General features: G+C 50.2%; 1 protein-coding gene across 2 annotated transcripts; it reads left to right on the forward strand.

Annotated features, from left to right (window-relative positions):
* The first annotated feature begins 2,792 nt into the window (after nt 1-2,792).
* LOC129200834 (protein FAM76A) lies at nt 2,793-18,642 on the forward strand. 2 transcript variants are annotated; one of them, XM_054812079.1, is made up of 10 exons: nt 2,793-2,911; nt 4,110-4,174; nt 4,997-5,051; nt 5,626-5,778; nt 6,634-6,791; nt 7,307-7,393; nt 8,054-8,185; nt 13,201-13,336; nt 13,804-13,905; nt 16,481-18,642. In XM_054812079.1, exons 1-10 carry the CDS (start codon nt 2,831-2,833, stop codon nt 16,565-16,567), a joined length of 1,056 nt encoding a protein of 351 aa, XP_054668054.1. In that variant the 5' UTR covers nt 2,793-2,830; the 3' UTR covers nt 16,568-18,642. The 2 variants fall into 2 exon arrangements, with proteins under 2 accessions (XP_054668054.1, XP_054668055.1); XM_054812080.1 differs by lacking the exon at nt 8,054-8,185.
* Nucleotides 18,643-24,068: the final 5,426 nt, after the last annotated feature.

A 24,068-nucleotide genomic window follows, 5' to 3' on the forward strand; every position in this document is an offset into this window, starting at 1 on the left:
TCCAGCCCAAAAGCTGGCTGCCTTTCAGCACTGGATGAATTATCTGTGAAAACCTCTTACGGCTCGCACAAAACAAGGTAATTATTCAGAAAGCAGGGGACACGGAGCGAGCCAGAATATGAAAATATTATCTGTTAGTGATTTACAGAGAACCACAGACAGTGTCAAAGAACAGCAGCTGAATCGAACTTGCTTTGGCAACTTCTTGGCTCCAAAATGCTCCAGACAACCTGGGAAGGGGGGGGGTGGTGCTGATCATGAGCTCCCAAAAATACTTCTACACCCCGGGGAAGGGGCTGCTGGGGGTCTGGGTCTCCAGAGCCAGGTCAGGACACAGGCGGGTGGTTCACGGAGAGGTTTTAAGACAGCAAAGACCACGATCCAGGGGAGGCCATCTCGCTTTCGCTATCTAATACAATAACCGGAGCTTTTTTGGGGTACAAATGGTTGTATCCAATGTGATCTGAATGGTCTTCCAAGCTCTGCAAAGCTAGAAACCGCTTTACTGCTAGCGAGGCTATCCTGGAAAATCACCGAGGCAGTGGCTTTTTAAACGTTTCTTATTACACTTCCTTCGGTAGCAGCTTTACAAATGCTCTTCCTTAGCCAAATGTTTTTCCCTTGGCGACCGTGACTGCTCTGGCAGGTTTGTTGTTCACATTCTGAAACGAAATCATTCCTTTTCCTTCAGCTCAAGAGATTTGCAAACTCTCCCCCCCTCCCTGCCTCGACTTTTAGGAGGTTTTATTTCTTGTAACAAATCGCTCGCAGCGTTTACATTTTCCAGGTGCGCTGTCAAACCCCAGAAAGCTGGGCAGCCCCAGCCCTCCACCTCCGCTTGATTTCCCCCAGAACCTCTCCTCGGAGCATCGCAGCCCCTGAGCAGCGAGGAAGGTTTTGTTTAAAGCCATCCGCCGCCTCTGCCAAGCTCTGCCTTCTGCTTTCACCAACCAATATTTCCCAATCACAACCTAGCATCCAGCACAATGCAATGAATTTCATGAAATTAAGTATTTCTCCTACACACAGCATATTTGCCCGGTGATTATAACTAGTCCCCGAGGTAGCCAAGCACAGCAGAATTTCAGTTTAATATGCACACCCACGCAGCCCTACTAAAAACCCAAGACACTCCCCCGGTCCTTCTTGGGAAAGACTGAGCGCTGCAGTGAGCATCTCGTATTTCAGCTTCACCACTTGCACAAGCTCAGACTGGGAATACTCTGTCATCTGGTGTTAAAAAAAAAAAAAAAAAAAAAAGTGGGGAAAGAAGTTTCCCAAAGATTTCAAGGTATCCCTGACAGAGGGAAGGGTGTAAGAACACAGGAATGTCAGGAAACACAGGCACAAGAGGGACCAGATCATGCTGCTGTGGGTTTATTTACACAGCCCTGAGTAGTTACTGCTTTTTGTTCACTCGATCTTGGCTCTACAGAGTGAACTTTAAACTCCAAAATGGTTTAATTCCCCCATTTTTCGGGCAGACAGCATATACGTAAGCTCACAGCACCTGTTCTGTGTCACATTGTAAAAAATGACAACTACTTGATTAAAAAAAAAAAAAAAAGAGAGAAATTATTCAGTGTGTGTGCAGTGTACGATTTGCCCTTGCTGCAGTGACTGGAGTCCGGCCTCATACCTGAAACAGAGGAAAAATAAAATCTTCCCAGCGTCTGGAGCTGCACATTCTGGCACCCAAGCTGTGGTGTAAACACAGCGAGCTGCAATTTGCAGCGCTGACCCTGCCCCAAGCCCGAGGCAGATCCACCCGTACAAATCACAGCCCTGGCCGTGCCTGGGACTTGCAGACCAGCAGCTGCCCTAGCAGCGGGCCAGCAGCTGCTGGAGTTGGAGCAAAGAGGGAAACGAGTTCACGTGAAGGTCTTCCTTTCACTGCAGACGCTACCTCCTCATTCCCCTTCCCCTTTCCTTCAATTCTTTCCCTCAACCTTTCAGGCACGGTTCTCCCTCTGCCCCTGCCCTGCCTCCAGCTCCCCCTCGGCCCCACTCTGAAAGCGGAGACACCCACTCCCCGCCCCGGTCTTCTGCTCCCTTCTTTCCTCCAGACCTGACCCTCCTTCACCCACCTCCGCAGAGCCCTTTCCCTCAGCAGCTCCTCTCACCCGGCCCGGCCCCTCACCCTGCCGCCCTTCCTCCTCCGGGCCTGACGCCCCCCTCACCCTGCCCTAACACACACCAGCTACGGACCTCCCTCTCGCCTTGCCCTGGCTTCGCCCTTCCCTCGGCCGTGGTCCGGCCCAGCTCTGCCCCTTCTTCCCTCAACCCAGGCCCAGCCCGGCCCGGCCCGGCCCGGCCCAGCCCAGCCCAGCCCAGCCCAGCCCAGCTCAGCCCCTTCTCCCGGCCCAGGCCAGGCCTGGCCTGGCCTGGCCTGGCCTAGCCCGGCCCGGCCCAGCTCAGCCCCCGTCCCCACTTCCGGGTCCCCTCACGCAAAGCCTTGTGGGTCACCCCCCCATACATATACACACACACACACCCCCTGCGCGATCTCGCGCGACCTCCCCAGCGCTGCGCGCGTCCGCGGGACGCGTCACGCGGAGGGCGGTTGCATCACCGCGATGCGCGCAACGCCCCCCCCCCCGCGTGACGTCAACGCTTCCCCTTCCCTAACGCCTGCGGAGGGAAAGGGCGGGGGGAGTAGGCAGACCCGCCCCCTCTATAGAGTGACGGCTATATTGACCAATGAGAGACGAACAACGCGTGACTGATGCGGCGGATGACCAATGGTGAAGGCGGAGCGGCGGGAGGGGGTGGGAACAGACGGCCGGGCGGCCGGGGCGGGCTGGGCTGCGCCTGTCAGCGGGACGGCGGGATGGCGGCGCTCTACGCCTGCACCAAGTGCCACCAGCGCTTCCCCTTCGAGGCGCTCAGCCAGGGCCAGCAGCTCTGCAAGGTCCGGGGCGGCCGGCGGGGCTGCTTGGGGAAGGGGACTGGGAGGGCTGTCTGTGAGGGAGCTGCTGGGGTGGGGGGGGTGTCAAGGACCGACTGGAGGGCTGGTTGTGAGGGAGGGTGGGCAGGGGGTGTTTTGGAGGGGGCCGGGGGCTTTTAGAGGGACTGGGGGTAATTGGGGGGGCTCTTTATGGGGAGGCCCTGAGGGCATCCAGGGAGGCTGGGGCCTCAGGGTGGTTGGTTGGGGCCTGAGGGTACGGGGTGGGCAGTTGAGGGCTGTGTGGGTGGGGCCCTGGGAACATTTGGGAGGTTTTGAGGGGCTGGAGGCATGGGGGCAGCTGGTAGAGCCTGGGGACTGTTGGAGGGGGCGTAGTATTGAGGGGCTAATAGGGGAGGTGTTTGTCAGAGGGACTTGAGGGCATGGAAGGGTGTTTGGGGGTGCTGGGAGTATTTGGAGGGCGTTGGAGTGCGAGTCATGGGGCCATTGTGGGGGGAACTGGAGGGGAGGTGGATGTTCATGAGGGAAAGCCTGGGGGCAACTGAAGGGCTGTTTGTGAGGAAGGCTGTTAGCAAGGGGAGAGGCCCGGGGCATTTGGGGGATGCCCAGGTGTTTGGGAGGGTTGGGGGACATTTGGGGGAGGTCTTGTGGTATCTTGAAGGAGGGAGGTGGGTCTTGGGGGACAGTCTGGGTGGGTGGGGCAGTTTGGGTGGGGAAGAGTGAGATCAGGGATGAGATAGGGAATGGGGAGCAGGAAGTGAAGTAACCTAGGATTGCTGAGGTAGATGTGGCAAAGCAGGTGAGTCTAGGGGAACTTCCGAGGCTGAGAGGAGAGCAGTGCCAGAGGCACCACAGGAAGTTTGTGGAGGGTACAGGTGTGAATAACTGTGGCAGGACTCTGTGTTCCTTCCCTGGGAGGTGAGGCCAACCGCTGTGACCCTTGTCTGTGGGTGTTGGGCACAAATAAGCTCTCCTTATGAATCTGAGTTTACTTCTGGCTCACCTGTGACACATGCCATTCCTGTCACCCTTCCTCTGCTCTCAGCCCTCGTAAGAGCAGCATGACTGTACAGGGAGGAAATGTTTTGAGTTTGACGGATATGTGTGCGTGTGGTGGGAGCGGAGGTCAGCAGGTGATCTGAGATTTTGGGAAGTGGTGTGCGGGAGAAGCGCTGCATCTCACCAAAGGCTTCTGTTGTTGCAGGAGTGCCGAATTGCGCATCCCATTGTTAAATGCACTTACTGCAGGACTGAATTCCAGCAGGAAAGGTAAATATCCGCTGAGCTGGGGAGACCGATGTTTTCTTTACAACTGACACACCCAGGGAACTATAACGTTTCCCCACACCTTTGATGACTGAGCCTGTAGATTGTTGCTGTGGAAGACTTAGGGGACCTTTGGCCTTCTTCAAAGGTCTGCTGGGCAAGTCAGCGTGCCTCTGTGGCATCCTTAGATTTGCGCCTTTTGCTTGGCCTTTATTTTTGGTCAGTGCTCAGATGCATCTTCCAGTGAAGGATCTGGGTGCATCTTCCCACGAGTTTTCCTCTTATCTGATTTCTGGTATCCAAAAAATGATTCCCTAATGTGTTTCCTTTAGCTGTGCTTTTGCCTTTTTGCCTTTTTGTAAGTTATGTAGCTTACAGAGGAAGGATTGGTAAAGCCAGTAGCCGTGTGTGGGTATTGCGTGGGGTGTTCTTTCCTGCGTTTGTTGGACAAATGCACCTCTGTCCTGACCTGCCTTGACCTTGTCATCCAGAGCAGACCTCCTCCAGAACTGAGGCTGTCACCAGTGCTGAATCACGCTTGCTGCCAATTAGCAGTGATCAGACTCCTGTATTTGTAAGGACAAAAACCTGGTGTCATCTGGGGATGCCTTAATTAAAAGATACCTCCTAGTAATAATACTTTTTGGCAAATTATCCTCAGCCAGATGGGGATAGGAAATGCACTTTGATATCAGAGTCCCTCGTGAAGATGAATACAGTCTTGCCGCTAGAGATGGAGCCCAGGGGAGACAGGGATCCTAACCGCAGAGGTTTAATTTTCTTTGGGGAAGTGTTAATAGAATGATCTGTCCTTCTTTTTAACAGCAAAACCAACACAATATGCAAGAAGTGTGCTCAGAATGTGAAGCTCTATGGAACAGTAAGTGAGAGGGGCTCGTTCTCACCAGCCTCTTTTCCTTTCATCTTTCTTGTCTTTATCCTGCTGAATCCCAGAGCGTTTTATGGGCTGGCTCTGTTGTAATAGCATGACTGATCAATAATACGTGGATGCCTCAAGCGTGAAGCTTTTACCTTTTCTCTTCTTTTAGTATGGAAAAGAGCAGCTTTGCATCATTTTAGGCCAGGAAATGAACTATTCGATATCCAATCGAAACAAGAGAGTGCTTACACAAACTGAGATTGCTGCAGGAAGCAGTGATAAATCTTTCTTTCCTGCTTGTCTGAAATCTGAAAAAAAGAGATTTTGATTGTTTCTATTTTGGAGTTATATATTTTCTAAAGATTTCATAGCACTCAATAAATGGTCTGGGTGCCATGGCTAAATACACTTAATAGAGACCGGGGTCCAAGTGTACTTATGTCTCCTGGATCGGCATTATAGTTAGCTTGGAATGGGGAAAGAAAAGTTTTGAAGTGATGGGGAGGAGGGGAAAGAGCAATGTATTAATGTAATTAGAAGGCACTGCTGTATCAGTTGTTCTTGTTTCTTAAAGCCAAAACCCTGCCAGTACTGCAACATTATAGCAGCATTTATTGGAAACAAGTGCCAGCGTTGCACAAACTCTGAAAAGAAGTACGGACCTCCGCACTCCTGTGAGCAGTGCAAGCAGCAGTGTGCATTTGACCGGAAGGATGATAGAAAGAAGGTCAGTATCTCTGTAAAAGGAGGCCGAAAAGGTAAAAAGGCTGATCACAGTGCTCTTCTGTCCACCTCAAACATTTCAAAAGGGGGTGTCTCTTGGTCATAAAGTATTTTTCTGGAGTTGAGCTGAGCTGTGTTTTGAAGCTGTTTAATCTTTGAGCCCCTCTATTCCTTTGCCAGATCTGCTGAGAAAGATCTCTTGAATTGGGCCTAAGGGTAGGTGGGCTGGCAGAGGAGAAGGGGCCTCAGAGTGAAACGTGAGGTGCCCGCTCAGGGACAGGGATGGGGAACAATATTTGTGCCGTAGCCTGAGGAGCTGGAAATGTCATACCTCCACCAGGAAACCCATTCTATGGCTTCTGCACACCCTTTGCTTAGACATAAGTGCTCCTTAGGAGGTGTGTGCTTCTAAGGCCTGCGTCCTGCGGGCTGTAAGCATCTATTGTTCGTTTTGGATGCTGTGCTGATATTCCCTGTCCTCCTTGAGCAGAAACCCTTGCTGTTTTGGGCTCCAGTGACTACCCTGTCACGTACCATTCCTTGGCATTGCTTTGGCAGAAATCCCACTGGAGTTAGCCTGCCCAGGTGAATGGGTGCTATAGGACAGTCTGGAAGCAAAGCTTGGCAGAGACTGTAGTTAGGATAGATAAGCTGCTATTAATGAGTGCTGTCTGCGTTGCACCAGCCATGCCAGATGCACTTCTTAGCCTTTCCAGGCACTCGAGGGATCCTTTTTGAGTCATTGCTTGTTCGTGTGTGATCTTAAGCCTGAAGGTGCTTCTTGTCGTCTTTGTGTTTGGTTTGTGGGCAGGAAACAAGACCAAAACTTCTCCCCCTCTCTTTCTCTCTCATCTTCCAGGTGGATGGAAAGCTGCTATGCTGGTTATGCACGCTGTCCTATAAACGGGTCCTACAGAAGACCAAAGAGCAGTGCAAACACCTGAGCAGCTCTTCCCGGGCAAGCCTGCAAGAGAAGGAACAGTACAGTAGGCTCAGCAGTGGCAGCCACTATAACAGGTAACCTGCACGAGCTTTTCTGTTGTGCAGGGTGAGCAAACAGGGTGCCTGGCTGCTCCACGCTTCTTAGCGCGCTTCCTAAAGTAACTGGGAGAAGTGCCTGGGGCCTCAGTGCCTTGGTGATGGGTTTTGGCAGTTGTTTGTTGTTCGGGAGAATCTGGCTAAGTCAAGCTTTGCTAGTTTGCAAACCCCGCTCTTCTGGCGTAGACTTGTAGTCCAACAGTGCTTCTTAGTGATTCAGCTTACTGAACTTGTACACAATTAAAGCTAAATTGCATTTGTAAAATTTAATGATTGAAATGTAGATTTTAAGCATGAGCTGTTCACCTACCTACTGATCCGACTGACACATTGTTTTCTGTTTATTTTTAGTCTCCAGCTACTCTTCAGGGAATGAATTTTTTATCATTCTTTCTTGTGCTAGGAAATCTTGTTTTAATAGGTTCAAAGTGGGTGGGAATATTTATCTGCTTCTCTGTCTTAGGTTCTGACATACAATTTCCTCATTTTTCTAGCCAGAAAACCTTATCCACCTCTTCTATTCAGAATGAAATCCCAAAGAAGAAAGCCAAGTTTGATGCCATATCTGCCAATGGTGACAGGTGAGCCTGTTACATGGGGAAATTGTGGGTGGGTGGTCTTGTTTGCTAAGTGTATATAAGAGAATTCTGTGCGAGCAGCAGGAAGCTCTTATGCTAGAGCAGCAGCCTCGGGCTTTGGGACCTTGAGGGGCTGTATTAGCAGCTTTCCAGAACCCGACAGGCCAGTGTTACTTGGCATTTAGACATAGGTTTGAAGAGGAAAAGAATACGTAGTGCCTGTACCTGCTAGAACAGAAACTGCTTGTTGGCTGAGCTCCCCAACAGTTAGAAAAACTGCAGCCAGATCAGCTTTATCCTCTCCCTGCAGTTATAGGGAGAGAGGGGCTGTTGGCTGTGCTGTGGAGTCAAGCTCTGCAGGTTTTGTGCTTTTGGAGCAATCAGATCTGCAGGGAGACGGCCTCAGAGGAGAGGATCAAGACCCACCTCCCATTTCCCCTCCTACCTTCTGGGGGAGGGACAAGCAATCCAACAGCTTTGCTTGAAAGCATCTGATCCTGTTCTGCTGTCACACATTTGTGCTGGATTATGTTGATGCCAGCTGCATGTGCAGCAGCATGGGAGGACTAGCAGAAAAGAAAGAGGAGATTGAGATGGATTTTTATTTTTTTATGGTCTTGTACATGCATATTTTCATTCCTGCCTTTCCTCTCTGATTCTCAGCGTTCCTTCCTCTCCCGAGATGCTTTGTCCCCCTATCCAGAGTGCCCCGTTCACGTTGGCGCAGTGGGCTGCTTCCCAACAGAGTCTCGGTGCCCACCATTGTCCTGTTTCTCAAGGCACTGACATCCTGAAGTGAGATCACCTGTTGTTTTCTCCCCTGTTGCCCTCCCTCCCTCCCTCCCTGGGAACTGCCTCACACATGGAAACTGTCCTTATCAATGGATCTCTTTCCAAACAGTAGTGAATTGGGAGCTCGGACCACAGCATAGGCTCGTTATTGCCAAAGTTTCTCTTAAAGCCACTGGTAATTAATTAATTGCTACCTGCCTTGAATGTCTTTGAGATCACAGATCGCACCTCTCTATAGATACTATTGACACCTTGTCAATGTTTGTTATTATGTGGAATGCTACAATGGGAAATAGAACTTAAATAATTTTGTAGGTTGGTGCTTCCCACAGAGCGGTCTACAAGACTGTTTATCATCTGAATGGTGTTTTCAGTTAAAAGTCGGAAAAAATTAAGGATTAACTGTGGCTCGGGAGCCACGGCTGAGCACAGAGTGGTCTGAGAATTCATCTGACTGCCTTCAGTGCTGGCGGAGCCAGAGGAGAGACTGGAGACAGGTCCCTGGTAGAACCGGTGCAGCCCATCGGTACTATTGCAGCTTTCCCTCTAGAAAGGCTCCCGCTCGCCTACTGAGGCTGCTCTCCGGGCTGTAGGACAGCACCAGGTATTTTTATCTGCTCACTAAAGCCTGGGCTGAGACCTAACAACTCATAGTAATATCCCCGCTGGCTCAAAAGTGTCCAAGAAGCAAAAGGTCCTATGCTCTGGCATCAATTGCTCAGCCATTCGTTTGCAAAACAGGAGCATGTATTAGAGGAATCAAATGCCTTCATTTTGCTCTTGTGTCAGATGTTGTCAGTCTGGCTCCTGCCAAGGCTGTGGTCCTTGCCACAGACTTTTTTTGATGAATCCCAGTAACAAACCGTGTGTAATTTTAGCAACTACTGAAGAGCTCCGGCAGCGTGCTGTAGAAAAGGCAAGCTGCAGCTGCCTTAAATAGACACACGGCTGTGTTTCTTGAGTGGAATAATAATAGTGGTTCAGAAAGTGCGTTTTGGGAGTTGCTGGGGGGTATTTTGTGAGGATGAATCCCCCCAAACCTCCCCCTTCTTGCACCATTTTCTATAAGATTGTCCCCTCCAGAGTTAGCCTGGAGTTTGGGTCATAGCCTGAGTGTGGAGTTAGGGTCTGCTGCAGCGCAAGGCTTGTTTTCATCAGCAGCATGGTGATACACAACCAGCACCTCTTCGCTGCTGAGATCAGCCGCGACTTTCTGTACGGTGTATCTTGGCTCCAGCCAAACTTCTGATCTGGCCTTCGTTTGGGCAAAATTTGGGCATACTTGAGCTCAGTTAACTTTGGCAACACTCCCAACAGGGTCCAGCTTGTCTGAAATTGTCCCTTCTTTGCAGATACAACAGGATTCCTTTACTGTGTGTTAGTGAATTCCCTCTGTATGTTTTTGTTTACATATTTTGGAGTGGATGTTGCTCCCAATGGCTGTAATATGGGGACTAAGCAATTTCCAGTGGTTGTATAATAGGTGGTGTTGAATGGTTCGTTCTGAGTGAGCTCTGTGAGGAGCTAACAGCACTGGCCCTGCTGCACATGGAGTAACCTTCCCCCGCAGTGACTCTCAGCACATCTTGCAGCAGACCTTCCCTTACTAATCCTTCTGTCCTGCCAGTGCCCCCCAGTCCTGGGCTGCCCCTATGTGTGTGAGCACTCTGGCTTCACCTCCCGCCTCTGGTGCTGTGCTGGTCCTGATTTGGGCAGTGCTTGGTGTCCCCATCCTCTTGCCAGAAGTGTTTTTGTGTTACAGACTCTTCAGATGAACAGGCTTCAGTCCCTTCTCCTGTGACTATAGACAAGGTGCTAAATTGTGCTTTTAACACAAATTAAAGCAGGCAATGAGGAGTTGCTACTGACTGAGCTGGCTGGGGGGGAGCAGTGATGTCTGAGGGTGCTGAGCAGCAAAGTACATTTAGTAGAATGATTCTCATTTGCATAGAAAAGTCCTGGCGAACGCTGGGACTTGGGCTGAACTGTGCCTGGTTTTGGCGGTGTTAGAGGAAGTGTAAGTTCAGATGCTGGTTCCTATTGGCCTGGATGGATTTTTGCACGTGGTGGGTATTTTTGTCTCGGGTAAAACTTGGATGCTGGTTTGGTCAGCCTGGTCTGTGCCTCTTTATGCTAGCCTGACTTGAATAGCAAAATCTTTAAACTTGGCGTTTGTTTTGCCTAATTTCAGCCATTTAACAGGTGTGGAGTTCAAGGCAGTCATTTTGGTTGCTTTTCCACTCAATAGAGAGAGGCAGGTGTCTTTGGAAGTGATCCATTTTTTCCTCTGTCTCTGCTGAAAGCAACAGGAGCTCATCAATTCACTTTAATTAGAGGCATGCATTTTAGACTGTTCAAACATGGAGAGCACGTGTCCCCCTGACCTATCCCAAGGGGCTGGGATCCTGGGTATGGAGTTTATTTGTAGGGGAAATGGCTTTTTGTTTTGTTTGGTTGGGCGGTTGTTTTAATTCTTAGTCTGTTAAAGGAGCGAATTGTATTTGGCAGTTTTCCTTCTAATTTTGAAGTCTCAGGCTGCTTCCTTAACATGGGGTTAAAGACAGAGAAACCCTTCATTACTAAATTGTCAGTCTTTAAAAAAAAAAAAAAAAGAGAGGGGGGAAAAAAACCCCAAACCCTGCTTCATTAATTAGCACCTTGACACATTTGAGGGTGCATTTTGCAGCAACTGGATAGAAAACTACCTGCCTGTGCTCACGTACTTGACAGGAGGGGATGCCTGGGCGCTCTGAGCCCACCCTTACCCACTTGCGGGTGCATATCTCAGGGGCAAGGGGAGGCACTCTAAGCCCTGGGGTCAGGTACCGGGATCTGTTGAGTGGGAGAGCGGCTCTGTGGAAGGCTGGTGGCCCACCTGTCCCTTCTCCCCGCTGGGTGGCAGGGCCGGCTCTCACCTTCCCAGCTCCACAGTGTGCTCTGCAACAGGAGCTGCCAAGGAGGGAATTTTTCCTGCTGGAGCTGCTCAGGGAAATGTGAGCATCTCTTGGCACTCTTTATCACCCCAGGATATGGCAGGAGGGAAGCAGGCCTGGGCAAAGGAATGGTGTAAGCGAAGAGTTTGTTCTTAGCCAGAGGGAATCAGTGAGGAAGCCTTTTTTTTTTTTTTTCTCTGTGGAGCCTGCTTTTTTTTTTATTCTTTCTTTCTCTTCTCCCCAGCATATTTGCACTGAGTGGGAAAAGAAAGCTACTGTTAGTAACATGCTTGCACACAGAAAGGTGCTGGAGCACCCACCATCATCTTGCACAGCCTCCACTTGGGGAAACTGTACTTGGGAACGGTTTTAAAATGGAGGTATTCTCTACTAGTGTGCATGTGTGAACCTCTTCTGCACGCGAGAGCTGCCCAGCGTGACGAGCACAGTGTATATACCTGGTATATCCAGAGACCTGCCACGATCTTATGGTGTGGGCTCTACTGTCAGCGTGTTTTAACCATGTGAGACTCTTTGACTGTGGGCTGTCTCCTATAGACCCTCAGTTCTGAGTTTTCCTTTGCCAAGCTTTCTCTCTCCATGCCTGAGGGCTATCTATCCTGTGACTTTCAAATCTGTGAAGCTGCCCCTGCTTAGTTTCCCTCTGTAGATCCCCAGCACAATGGTGGAAAGAGCCTTTACTTCTGCCACATCCTTGCTAACCAGTGCAGTCAATGCAGACTGTGCTTTTAATTAGAAAATGGATTATTTCCAGGCACTAGAGGAGACCCCAGTGTGTGGTGAGCAGCCTCGGTGTACAGATGGGGGACTGGAAGCGTGGAGGTGGCAGCATACTGATTCAGGTTCAGACCTTCCCCAGCCCGTGGCAGCTCCTGGCTTTAGAGCTGAATGCAGGCTTTAGGACATGTGTTGACCTACTCTGGAGGCTTTAAAACAAAATAAAGAATGTCAGACTTCAGGTAACCCTGGCTATTTATCTTTATAGCAGCAGTGCTGTCTGATAATGGCCAGACTTGAAGTAATCTTCTAGGTGAAGCTTTGTTGCCTTATTGTTAAATTTTTATGCGGCAATATCAGATGTGTGCGGCTGGGAGTGTGCTGCCCTTTTAGCACCAAGAGATAAAAATCAGGTTTACCATTACAGCGGTAAGGAACAGAAGGCAGGCAAAGATCAGGTGAGCTCCCTGGGCCTGTGGCTGCAGCTTATCGTATCTTAGGAGATGAAACATTCCTGTAGTGCAAGACTCTGCGTGGCTGCCCAGATTACTGGGTATCTCATAGGGAGGCTTGTGAATTACCACTGCAGGGTAGTGACTCATGTCCAGGTAAGTTTTCAGCTGGTTGCTTAGGTTTAGAGTACCTGGTGGTGTACAAGTGGTGTGTTCGGCTATTTCTCTGTCTTCCTGGAGAGAGTCTTTCCTGAAGCGGTAATGAAGCTTCTTCCTAAATTGCTGTATCATGGCGGAATCAAAATACAAAAGTCTAGCATGTCTTTTTACCCATTTTCCCTGCTGAGGACAGTACTGACTTTAATCTAGGTGTCTCCCTTTGCTTTGTTTGTTTAACTTGAGGTTATTTGTTTCTCTTTCATGTTCCCTCCTTGCTAGAACGTTTGTTTACATTTAGTGAAAAGTTTTGCTGTACATCCAAGGACTGCCTGTGAGCAAAGAGGATTCATAAGTGGTTGCATAAAGTTTCATTAGCTCTCTGATTGCTGTCCTCAACTCTTTAGTTTGAAAAAGGAATCCTTGCTGTTTGAATGGTTGCTGCAGACACTGGCCGATGGTCACCCGTAGCAGCCCTGCGTCCCTGCTGATCACGTAATAATACAACTGGATACTTTGCACATAATCCCTGTTGCCTGTCATACCATGTGTTTCCCAAATTCCATGTGGCATCCAGGGTAGAGATACAGGTAACACCTGCATTCAAGGAGTGTTTGGAGGACACAACGTGTGTCACAAAATTGTTCCCGTTCTCCTTTGAGTGCCATCTGCGTGGGAGTTTCCCTGCCTCAGTGAAGAGAACGGGTCGTGATGAGTCTTTCCCTGTTCTTTGCTGCAGTTTTTCCCCAGACCTCGCCCTGGACTCTCCTGGCACTGACCACTTTGTTATCATTGCCCAGCTGAAGGAGGAAGTGGCTACTTTAAAAAAGATGCTGCACCAGAAAGATCAGATGATTTTGGAGAAGGAGAAGAAGGTACAGTCCTTGGCTTGCTTCCCCCCACGGCATGCTGACACATTTACATAGATCACACTCCAGCAGAGCCTGGCTTTTTATCTTGGAGTGAGCAAGAGAGTTTCTGACTGTTTCCAGGCTGCCTCCTTTCCAAAGTTAAAGAGGCTTTCTGGAATTACCCAGGAGATCTCATTTCATAAAGGGTCATTTTCTGACCACTGTCTCGGAGACCTTCGTTTGGGGGCAAGACTGAAGAAAAAATACGCTGCTCCTTGCAGAAAGACAGTCCTGGCCGCTCCTGCTTCTCCATGCCGCTCACTGTTACGGTTCTGGTCTCGTTGCTCTCCCCCAGCCCACCCCAGCACATTTCTGAACTCATCCAGTCTCACACAACTTCTGCAGAGGCATTTTCTGTTGCAGGGTGTGTCTGGGATGAAGGCATTAATTTCATCTTCCAGCTCACTTGCTCCTTACTGGTTTATCTGCAGATCACGGAGCTGAAAGCCGACCTGCAGTATCAGGAGTCTCAGATGAGGGCAAAGATGAACCAAATGGAGAAGACACACAAGGAGGTCATGGAGCAGTTACAGGTGACAGCATTTTTGTTTTAATTTGCTGAGCTGTGCTGTACCCAGGAGTGACTGAGGACACTCCTGATCAGAGCTTCTGCACTCACAGCTCTGCTAATGCTTCTCAGCCCTGTGCTGCAGCCTCTGCTCTGCCAGGCAAGCCCCTCCCCAGCTCTGTACCAGGCTGCAGTGCATTGTAACCCCTATTTATATCCTCCTTGCTGCTCTCTCCTCGGGCTCAGACTTACAATATTGTAAAGTGCCGTGTTGTGTCCCCTATGGACTAGACGGGAACCATCAAACTCATTTTACCTGTTGCCAAAATCAGGTTTGAACTTGTTTCTTCAGACCACAGCACCTTTGTCAGCTCCCTGCACCATGTAGCTCTCAGTGTGATTTATGTGACCGGTAACCAGAGAGAGCAAAGCTCAAGAAACAATTGGCAGTTCCTTTAGCACTGTATCTCCGTAGTCCAAATAAAGAAGTCCTTGAGCTCGAGGGAACAGGGAGAGCAGGATTTTTGTCCTGGCCATGGAACCACTGGGCAGACTATCAGCGTGAATATGCTCCGAGCCACCGAAGAGATCAGGTCAAAGGGGAGCTGGTTACAGGGAAGAAATCAGACACAGAAATGAACTTTGCACCCTTTAATTACTCTGGGGTATAAGAATGATCTAAAGCCCTAGCAATGAGAAAATGGGAGGGGATAAGACAAAAGGCTTATATTCTCCCTGAGAAAACAACCCCTCCTTAATTAACCCAAGTTAATTATCAGAGTGGAAGACAGGTTTTGGAGACTGTGCCGCTGTCAGAAAGCTGGTGCCTGTGAGATCCCCTTTGCAATGCACATTCTCAGGCACTGTACGCCTATCTGAAGGTTGGAATATCTGTGTGTGGCGTGCCGAGGGCTGGAAACGTTTCCCGCTCCTCGTGAGCTGGGAGGCGCTGGCAGTTTGTATTTGAGGGACTGATGACAGCCAGAGCCTTCTGTCTCCGTTCTGCTTTATTGATCCTGCACTGCCTGTGTCAGCCCAGAGCTGTTTCTATCGTACCTTTGGGTGGCCTGCGTAGAATGAGTTGCTGTTCTTACTCTGGTTCTGAATAGACAATTCTCCATTAGTGCAAACCACTACTTTTTGGTTACCTTGACAGCCCTGGTTGTGAGGTCAAGGGCTAACTGGGAGATGACCGCCCTCCTTGCAGTGGTTTCCCAAGGCAGGGCACGCTGGTTGCTCAGTGTGCGTGGGAGCAGTATACCCTGCTGTAGCTCAAAGAGGACGTCTGCTCTGAAAGCTGTCGGACACCTTCCAACAGCCTTAAACTTGTTTAATTCTGAAAAAGAGGAAGCATCAGATCCACGAGCAGGTTTGCCTGCAGTCACCTGCCTCTCCGGGGTGGAGAGGGGTTTGCATGTCAGTCGGTTGCTGTGCTGTTCTGTACTTAGCTTGGTCTGGGACTGCCCTGAACTCGTTCTCTCTGGTGTCCAAATGTTTTACTTCAGCTGGTATTGACTGAGGCTCTGGAAACTTTCTTCACTGATTCCAAAATAAAAATTCAAATCCTCTCGGTGTACTGTAGGTGCCTTGAAGTGTTCATATGATTCACTTTTTGAACATGCTCTTGGTTTTTACTATTTTGTCTTGTCTTTTCGTGGGGGGAAGCAGAGGTGCCTATATTCTTCCAGTCTGCAGGAGGCAAAAAAAGCTGCTTTACCATGTGGAGCACTGGAGCAGAGGGTTTAATTCCTCTAATAACCCTTTGCATATTCATTCATTCACTGGAAACCAATGCAGAAGACCCGTATCTGGCTTCACACGGGTTCTACCCCTTATCCTACTGCTATAGCATAATTTACTACATAGTCTAGAGGAGCATGAGCTCGGAATGTTGGTAAAAGGGGCTAGAGAGCCTTGTCCATAAGTTGCCATGATTTTTAGTTAGCTGCAAACCAGAGAGACTGTAAGTTGCTACATGTTGGTGCTCTGATGGGTTTGGAAAGCTCCTAGTAGAGATGCAGGGTCAGTGCAGCGCTGAATTCTGATAAAATGTTGGTGGCGTGTGAAGAAACCAAGGGTGAAGCAAAGCTGGCGAACAGTGAGCTACTCCACCCTGCGTTTTTGATATGACTGAGAGCGTGGGGTAGGGGAATTTGGCCTTCAACTTGCTAAAACAAGAGTCAGGCTGGGGGCTTGAGTCACCAGAGTTTTACTCCACTGCTTCTCACACTGTCAAAGCACGGCGGCTGGCGAAAGGGGAAGGAAGGCAAGCCGGTCCCGCTGACCTTGGTGAGCGTCCTTGGCTGGTTTAATGTGAGTTGCGCATTTGTCACCTTTCACGGTGGAAGCTGTTAACTTTCAGCCCACTTCTCAATTACACTGGGGGGACGTGAGGGGGAAGGGATGGGAAGAGCCCTTTCTAGGCAGTTAAGAGATGAGATGCCGGACTTGAGCTCATGCTGTGATGCCGCGCAGCAACATCTACCTCCTTTTTTTCATCTGCGCGCAGGATGCCAGCAGCTTCTGTCCAGGCAATTCTAGGATCCCAAGAACTAATGATGATCCCTGCTATTAAATACCCATTTTCACTGTGTTTCCAGGCCAAGAACAGAGAACTCCTGAAGCAAGCAGCTGCCCTATCGAAGGGCAAAAAGCCTGAGAAGTCGGGAGCAATAACCTCCCCTTAAAACCAAACCCCCAATCTGGGAGCTTTCCCCAGCATTAGCCAAGGAGTCTAGGAGACCTGCCTGATCGCTGGAAGCCAAAACCTCAGTGTTGTCACTATCCCACTGCCGTGGACTCGATGGAAACGCCTGGTGTGTGTTGCCTTTCGACAGCATGCTTGAGCGTGTCTGGTTTCGATCTCTGTTGAATGCTGGTCTGTATCACGGTGATCCATGGGGAGAGGTCCCAGCCATCCTAAATTCCCACCCTCTTCCCCAAAGTACTGCTTTCTGGAAGAAGTTTTTTTTTCCTAACCAGTTACTACCACTGCCAACCCTTTCTATTAGCAAACAGGAACCTGCTGCATTAGAGACTTCTTGCTGGTTCCCAACCTGCTGCTGTGAGGCAATAGCCGTGGCCAGTTGTTATGCAGATAAGACGAGAGCTGCGTGTGGTGGGAGCTTGATTTTTTTTTTTTTCTTGAACTGTTCCCTCTTCAAAAGGAAGCCGATAAATCACCAGCCCAACAGATGTTACTGGAAGGTTGTGCCACTGCTGAGAATGGTTGATCCAGCTTTTTGAAGATGCTTCCAAAATGGGGGCTATGTATTTATCTTGGAAGGGTTTTTTTGTTTTGTTTTGTTTTTTCTTCTTTTCTATGTCAACTTGGCAAACCAAACTGCCTAGTTTTGTGTTTTCTTGTTTTGTTATGATAGCTTTTGGGTTGGGAGCCAGAGCCTAACAATACCGACCCAAACCCACCCCATATTCCCCCCCTCGGTGCCCTGGTTACTTGGTGACCTTTGGGGCTTTGATGAGTTCTGTAGCTTGGTGCGATCAAGCATCTCTTACTCTGTTTCTTTCCACGAGGAGAGTTCAAGCCATGGATGTTTCCTCTGTTCCCCTGCCCCTGGATTGAGCTCGCCCTCTTCTCCCCCTTTCTCTGCCCCACTGCTCCCTTCCAGATGCAGAAGTAGGGGCCAGGTTGGCTCCAGTAAAGCGCTTACTCAGGCAGCAACCCAAGCCAGGGAGTGTTTTTGGGGCTCTCCAGGGACATTTCTCACTGCTGATGAAAAACCAGCAGAATAAAAGGGCTATGAAAGTTCCCTGTAACAGGGATGCGCTGCTCAGAAACAGCACAGAGACCACAAACCCTTCCAGTGAGGCCAGCTGGGCTGGGTGCTCCCCAGGCTCTGTCGCTTGGGGCAGGAGAGAATGGGGGGGGGGATACAAAGCACTTGGCCGCTGCGAAGGGGGGAAGAAGCACGGCACAGCTCTTGGCTGGCAGGAACGCTCCTCGGTGTCCCGGCACCAAGCTCCAGTCAGGGTGTGAAGAAACATCTTGGGGTTCGGAGACCTTCGGGGCAGAGGAGTAGGGATGAAACCTTAGTCTGGAGCGGTGCTGGAGGTAGGTAGCGAAGAGGAGAAATTGTCCTTTTTGATGCAGGGCTGGCTGCTCTGTCAGGGTTTTTATTAAGCTTTTAACTAGAGATTGTGATTTTTCATCTTTTTTTCTTTTTTTTGGTTACTAGAGATGACTTTACTCAAAGGCACTTTTTTTTGATGATGTTTGCTTCCAGCATGGAAGGAGCACGCTGCAGCATCAGACACTGCCATGTGGGGTTTTTTGTTCTTTTTTTTTTTTTTTTTGTTAAAGAGACTTCTGATGTGAAAACAAGAAAAAAAAAGAAGTTGTTACACTTTGCTAGAGTGTGACAGCAGGAAAATACTCACCGAATTTTATACTTCACATGTTTTTAGAAAATGAGGTTCATTGGTGGGATTTTTTTTTAAATGGGGGCTTTGCTTTTTTGCTTCCCTCAAGATACAGAAATAAATAGAGGGAGGAAGGCCCTGTATATACTATTATGGTTTGGTTTTTTTTTAATTGTGATAAATTGATAATGCAGTTGAGTAGCTGATGATTTGTAGTAATAACATTGTTTCTTTGTATGTTTGTAATAATGGAGATTTTAAAAGGGATGCTTTGATTTGTACAAAACTCTGACAACTGTAAAAGTGTTTTAAAAAAAAAAAAAATTCCTCATCTGTGTCTGATACTTTCTATTTGCCTTAAAGAAAAAAAACAACCAAAGCATCCTTCCCTGCCTGGAACTGATTTATCTCCTGCTGGCGGCTGCCTGGTCGAAGCATCAGTCGTGCTGCTTCGGGGTCTGGTGCGTATGGGAAGGAGATGGCATTTTTCTATTGTTTGCTTCGCTCCTACATTTCTTTCTATCTTTAAATCCTCCCAATCAAGCTGATTGCCAGGTTCCTCGTTACTTGGTTACATCCAGCTTCCCAGGACCCATCCGGCTGTATCCTAAAAATATGGTCTTGGTAGGAAACAAAAAGGCAAGAGGATAAGGGAGTTCTTTTCTTTAAGATACAGATGCAAATGAGGTGAGGAAACACCATTTGTGTCTCTGAAGTCTTCCCCGTACCTCAGCCATGACTCAGGTTTGTTTGGTTGTTGGGTTTTGGTTTTTTTTAAAGCTTCTAATTTTCCAGCAGAAATTTGGTAGTCAAAAATTCTCGGGAGATTACCATTTGGAAATGCCCCCGTCCTTGTGGGAGCCGTAGTTCAGCGCGTTGTGCTTTCCTCGTTGCAGCTTCCTGGCGAGACGAGCAGCGCTGTGACACGCCGTGCTTTCCTCTCGCGGGGCAGAGGAGCTGCCGTGTCCTGGAATGGCTCTTCCTGAGCGCTGCCTGTAGTGCAGGGTGGGAAAAAGCAAACCCTAGCTCTCTTGGAACACCACACAACCTTTCCAGCTCAAAATCATCTTTCCATATTTTTCAAAGCCTGGAGTTGCACACAGAAAATAGCTGTTTTTCTGGGAATCATTACTTGTGACAAATATCCGAATTCGTGGTTAAATTAGGGGAAGGAAAAATAATTTCTATGAAATGTTTCTCGTCAGTGCTGTTCTTCCGATCTCTGGCTTCTCATGCCTGTGAAAGCAGAGGCTGGTGGTGTGCGCTCGTCTGGGTTTTCATCCTGGCTTTGCCAGCTTTCAGCCCCCTGACCTAGCTGAGAGCCCTGGGATGTCCTACTTGGAGCACTGAGGCTATTGCAGCCTTGCTGAGTTCCTTCAGCTCCTGTACAAGTACCTGTGCTGGGTCAGACCAAAAATCTGGGCTGGTTCCCTCGACCCAGGCAGGGGACACCCACGGGTGCAAAACCAACACGGTTTGTTCAGCGCGTGCTTCCCACCGGCTTGGCTTGGAGGATTCCTGAGCTGGGTATTGCATCTGTGGCCTTGAACAGCTCCTCGTCCCTCCTCCTCAGGCTTGTTTTCAGACAAAAATGCCTCAATTGCAAGCTTGCAGCCTGCCAAGGAAAAGGTTTGCCCCGTGCGAGAAGGCAAGTTTGGCACTTCTTACCCCGTTAGTGCCGTGTAATCGTGCTGGTGGTGCTTAGGACGCTTTATCTCTGCTGAGCGAGCAAACCTTGCCTGTCCTGGAATGTGCCCAATTATCCTTGTTTACAGCAGGTCGGGAGATAGACGAGAGCTGAGCTGCCGAAGGCTGGGCTCCGACTCAGCCTCAGCGGGTAGAGCCGTGTCTCCAAGGAGCCGCTCTTGTCTCTGCCCTGGCAGAGCTGCGGGGAGGATTTCAAACGGGTTCGTGGGCAATTTTTGCAATTCCCAGCCAGACCTTGGGTAAGAAATGGCTGGCTCCTGCCTTTATCTGCTAGCACACGCTTCCTTCTCTCTGTGGTTTATCCACCGCTTCTAAAGCGGTTTGAATGTTTGCAGAAGGATATATATATTTTTTTTAATTTATTTTGGGTTGTGATTGCTTTATTTCTATTTCAAAGCTTTAGGAAAATATGGGTTTGACAGTAACTGAATGCACTTGAATATTGCGTACTGATCTCAACCACTTGCTAGTAATGAAATCAAGGTTGAAAATGAGACTTTCAGATTTTTGGTCAGTATTTTTCCCCATTCCACTCATTTCAGGCCTGTTGACCTGAAGCCCCTTGCCTACTTCCAACAGAAATCTCTTCTGGAGATGCAGAAACTCCGAGTTTCCACAGTGCTGAGCTGGGGAGCTGGAGGTGGTTGGGTTTTCAGGGCACAATGAAAACCTCTTACAAAGCATTTCCTGAGATCTACTAATGAAGAGGATTAGATATCTTTTTTCTTTTTTCTTTTTTTTTTTTTAAGTAATGACTTGAATAAATATCTCCTTTCCAAACTTACAGGCCCCCTGGCAAGGACTTGAATCTTTAGTAGGCAAATGAATATAAACTGTTTTGCAGCCTGACAGCAGAAGTAAACTGACTTAACCAGCCGGTAATTACCCACAAACATGCTCCCTTCCATTCCTCCCTAATTGCTGGGGCTTTCTGGGAGCGCTAACTCAGGCAGCACACCCTGGGGGCAACGGGCTTTAAAATCGTCCTTTAAAAAAAAACCCAGTAAGGATTTTTAAGTCCTCTAAAGCTTCTGTAACTTGTGTTTTGTAGCTGAGCCAGGAGAGGTAAGCACAAGCCTTGTTGTTCTTGTTGTAACCCCCAGACCAGCCGTCGCAGTATTCCGTCCCCGCTTCTGGAGCACATGGGGATAGTGGCTCCCTCCCGCTGCTGTTCCCAGAGGCTCCAGACCAAGGAGGATCCCTCACCGGTACAAACCAGTACAAACCATTGTTTCTAAGCCACGTCCATCTGCCTGCAGTGCACAAACCCCGATGGAGCGAGGTCCCGAGCGTTTGCAGCTCCTGTTGTGTCCCAGGAGGTGGGGCAGTGCTGAGGACCGTGTTGGGGTTACCTTCCCTCCGTGGCTCCAAACAAGGTGGCTGTGGAGAAATTCCCTTCCAGCCCACCCAGGCCAGGTGCCCGTGGGTTTTCCCACCAGAGGCTATTAGTGGGGAGGTGTGGGGTGATCCAGCTCCCCAATCTTCGGACAGGAGCGGAGCACGTAAGGAAAGGAAACAAACAACGGCATGTGTCTTATCTGCTCCAGGGGCTCCCTGCAGACAGTCCCTGTGTGGTCTCCACTGCTTCCCTTTGTCCTCGGGGTCTGGGCTGGCTAAAACCACCGGCTGGTGCAATACCGAAAGGCCGGACAAGGTAATGGCTGTCCCCAGCCAACCTTGCTATTTGCTCTAAGGTGACTTATCTTAAGCAATCAGCCTTGCCTTCCTGTTTAGCTTTCTTGCAGGACACTGTTAAACTAAAGCAACAGACTTGTACAGTCAGCATGTTGATAACTAGGGCACTGTCAATCCCTAAATAATTACTGAGCTGTTGCATATTTCCCATGATTGGTGTTTCTGGAAACGGGGTGTTTGGGTTCAGCTCTTGGGTTCCTCTCTCGAGGAAATACTGCCTTTCCTTTGCCACCCTTTTTCCGATTAATATTGTAATGAGCCTAGCTGCCGTGTGCCCAGGTAATCCCCTGTGAATTAGCCCTCCTGCAGTTGTATTTCCTTGGAGAACGAGCGCTGCCCAGCTCAAATTGGGACAAAAGGTGACACTTCAAGCGCCTTTGGGTGAGGCTTGTAGCACAGAAGGACTTGAGATGCTGGAGCTGCTTTGGTACTGCCTGGTATCACCCGTTTCTGGCACACAGCGTGGGAGGCTACGAGCCCCCGGCAGCTCAGAGGTACCGGCAGGTCATCTCCTTTTGCCAGGCTGCTGTCGATGGCGGGGAGATGCTGCTGACAGCCTGAGCCGGCCGCTGCGTGGGCAGGAGCATTGCAAACAGGCCAGGAAAAGTGCTGAGGCTCCTCTAATCGGCCAGGGGGGGCCTGACCCGGGGCTGCGGAGCAGATGGGGGATTGCGTGCTGCTCTTTATTGCCGAGCGAGTGCACTGCCCGGCTCGATGACCGCCTGGCTGTGCTCGGCCCCTCCTGCCCCTGCTCTGTATGCTGGGGCCGTGGTGCTGGCCAGCCCAGCCGGCTCTGGGACAAACATCCTTCTGGCATGGCCCTCGGTGTCTTCTGATGGGATATTTTTATGTTAAATATTTGGCAGCATCTCCAGCCTATCCCTCCCCCTGGGCCACGGCCTGATGCGCGTTCATGGCCCCGGGATTCCCAGGTCTCTCTAAGCTTTCTGGGGGGGGCAGAAAGGGGAGAACAGAGGCAATGCCACCCCTCTGCTTTGCTTACACCGTGTTGCCTTTGCTGCTGCAAAGCAAGAGACGGCTTTTCATCTCCAGGCTGATGTGTTCAGCCAAAGCAAACCCAGAGCTCATGGCCTCAGGTAGCCACAGCCCCGGTGCTGGCCAGGGACCAGGCAGCATCTTGGCTCTTGCCCGGTATAAGGCAGCTCCGGGGGCCAAAGGAGCAGGCGATGGAGCTGGACCTGGGCTACGGGGGCTGAAACGGCACCTCTGGCCTCAGGGGAGCGTGGGGCTGGTTCCTCTCGGAGCAGGAACAACCTGGACCTTGGATCAGATGCAATTAAAAAACCAAATTGTTCCTCTCAAATGACACAAGTGCTAACGCAGAGGCAAACACCTCGGGGTGGCCGGCGCTAGGCGAGCAGGAGGCGACGTCCTCGCACCGAACACCGGCCAGACCCCACACCCTCGGCGCAGAGCCGTGCTTGCAAAACACCCCTGAAAATAGCACAGGGTGTTTGCAGGCTGCGGTGCACCGGGAAGGGGACAAGGACAAGGAGCAGTTGACCGGGGGGCATTTGAAACTCGCTCTGTCCTCTCCCCTCTGCAGAGGCTGGCGCAGCCGCGAGCGTGCCGTGGCGTGCCGGCCGTTGGCCATGCCGCCAGCACCGTGCTGCCGAGGCACGCTGACATGTTCGCTTAATTGGCAGGAGCTCAGGACTGGAGCCGGGAGGAGGCTGTTGCCAGGCAAAACCTGAGTTGTTTGTGCAGCGACTCCCGTTTGCTGGACTTTGCCATGTGCAGGCTGTCAAGCAGCGCCAGATTGTTATCAGCACTGCTGTCTGGGGCCACCCGTGGTTGTGGGATTTATTTCTTCTTTTTTTTTTTTTTTTCTCCTTCTTTCACCTTCTTTTATTGGGTTCGGTGTTTGTTATTCAAATGGACGGGATCTGACGGAGGGCTGTATGCCTCGTAGAGGATGGGAAGGGAAAGCTTCTCTGCAACTCTTGGGGGTCTTCAAACTGCACCGCGTAGAGCTGGGGGGGCATCGGGGGGTGCTGGGGTGGCAGGAGGGGGGACACGGTGGTTGCTTGTGGCCGCACAGAACCAGGGGAACCAGGGCAGCTCAGCGATTTTGGACAAATACCACTGCCCGTAAACGCGCGCAGACTCCTCGAGTGCCTTTGCCATGAGGTTGCTTTTCCCTTTGGCCCCAGGAGACATTTTCCGTGTCTCCCCGTGTTGAAGGCTGGGGAAAATGCCGCAGCAGGGCTGCGCGGGGGGAACCCGTCCTTCCTCTCGGAGCAGAGGGGATGCAGGCAGTGCGAGGCGGGGTGCCTGGCCGGGGGCGGGGGGCTCACGCTGCTGCAAGCCCGGGGGTCCCGCACGGCTCCCGGGTTCAGCTCGGGGCGATCCCCCCTCCCGGAACCCGCGGGAAACTACAACCCC

The sequence above is a fragment of the Grus americana genome, unplaced genomic scaffold (genome assembly GCF_028858705.1).
Source record: "Grus americana isolate bGruAme1 unplaced genomic scaffold, bGruAme1.mat scaffold_556, whole genome shotgun sequence".
In the NCBI taxonomy this organism is placed as follows: domain Eukaryota; kingdom Metazoa; phylum Chordata; class Aves; order Gruiformes; family Gruidae; genus Grus; species Grus americana.

Coding starts and splice junctions, on each gene's coding strand:
- LOC129200834 (XM_054812079.1), top strand. CDS start 2,831: ATGGCGGCGCTCTACGCCTGCACCAAGTGCCACCAGCGCTTCCCCTTC. Junction 2,912..4,109: donor AGGGCCAGCAGCTCTGCAAG/GTCCGGGGCGGC, acceptor CTGTTGTTGCAG/GAGTGCCGAATTGCGCATCC. Junction 13,906..16,480: donor AGGTCATGGAGCAGTTACAG/GTGACAGCATTT, acceptor CTGTGTTTCCAG/GCCAAGAACAGAGAACTCCT.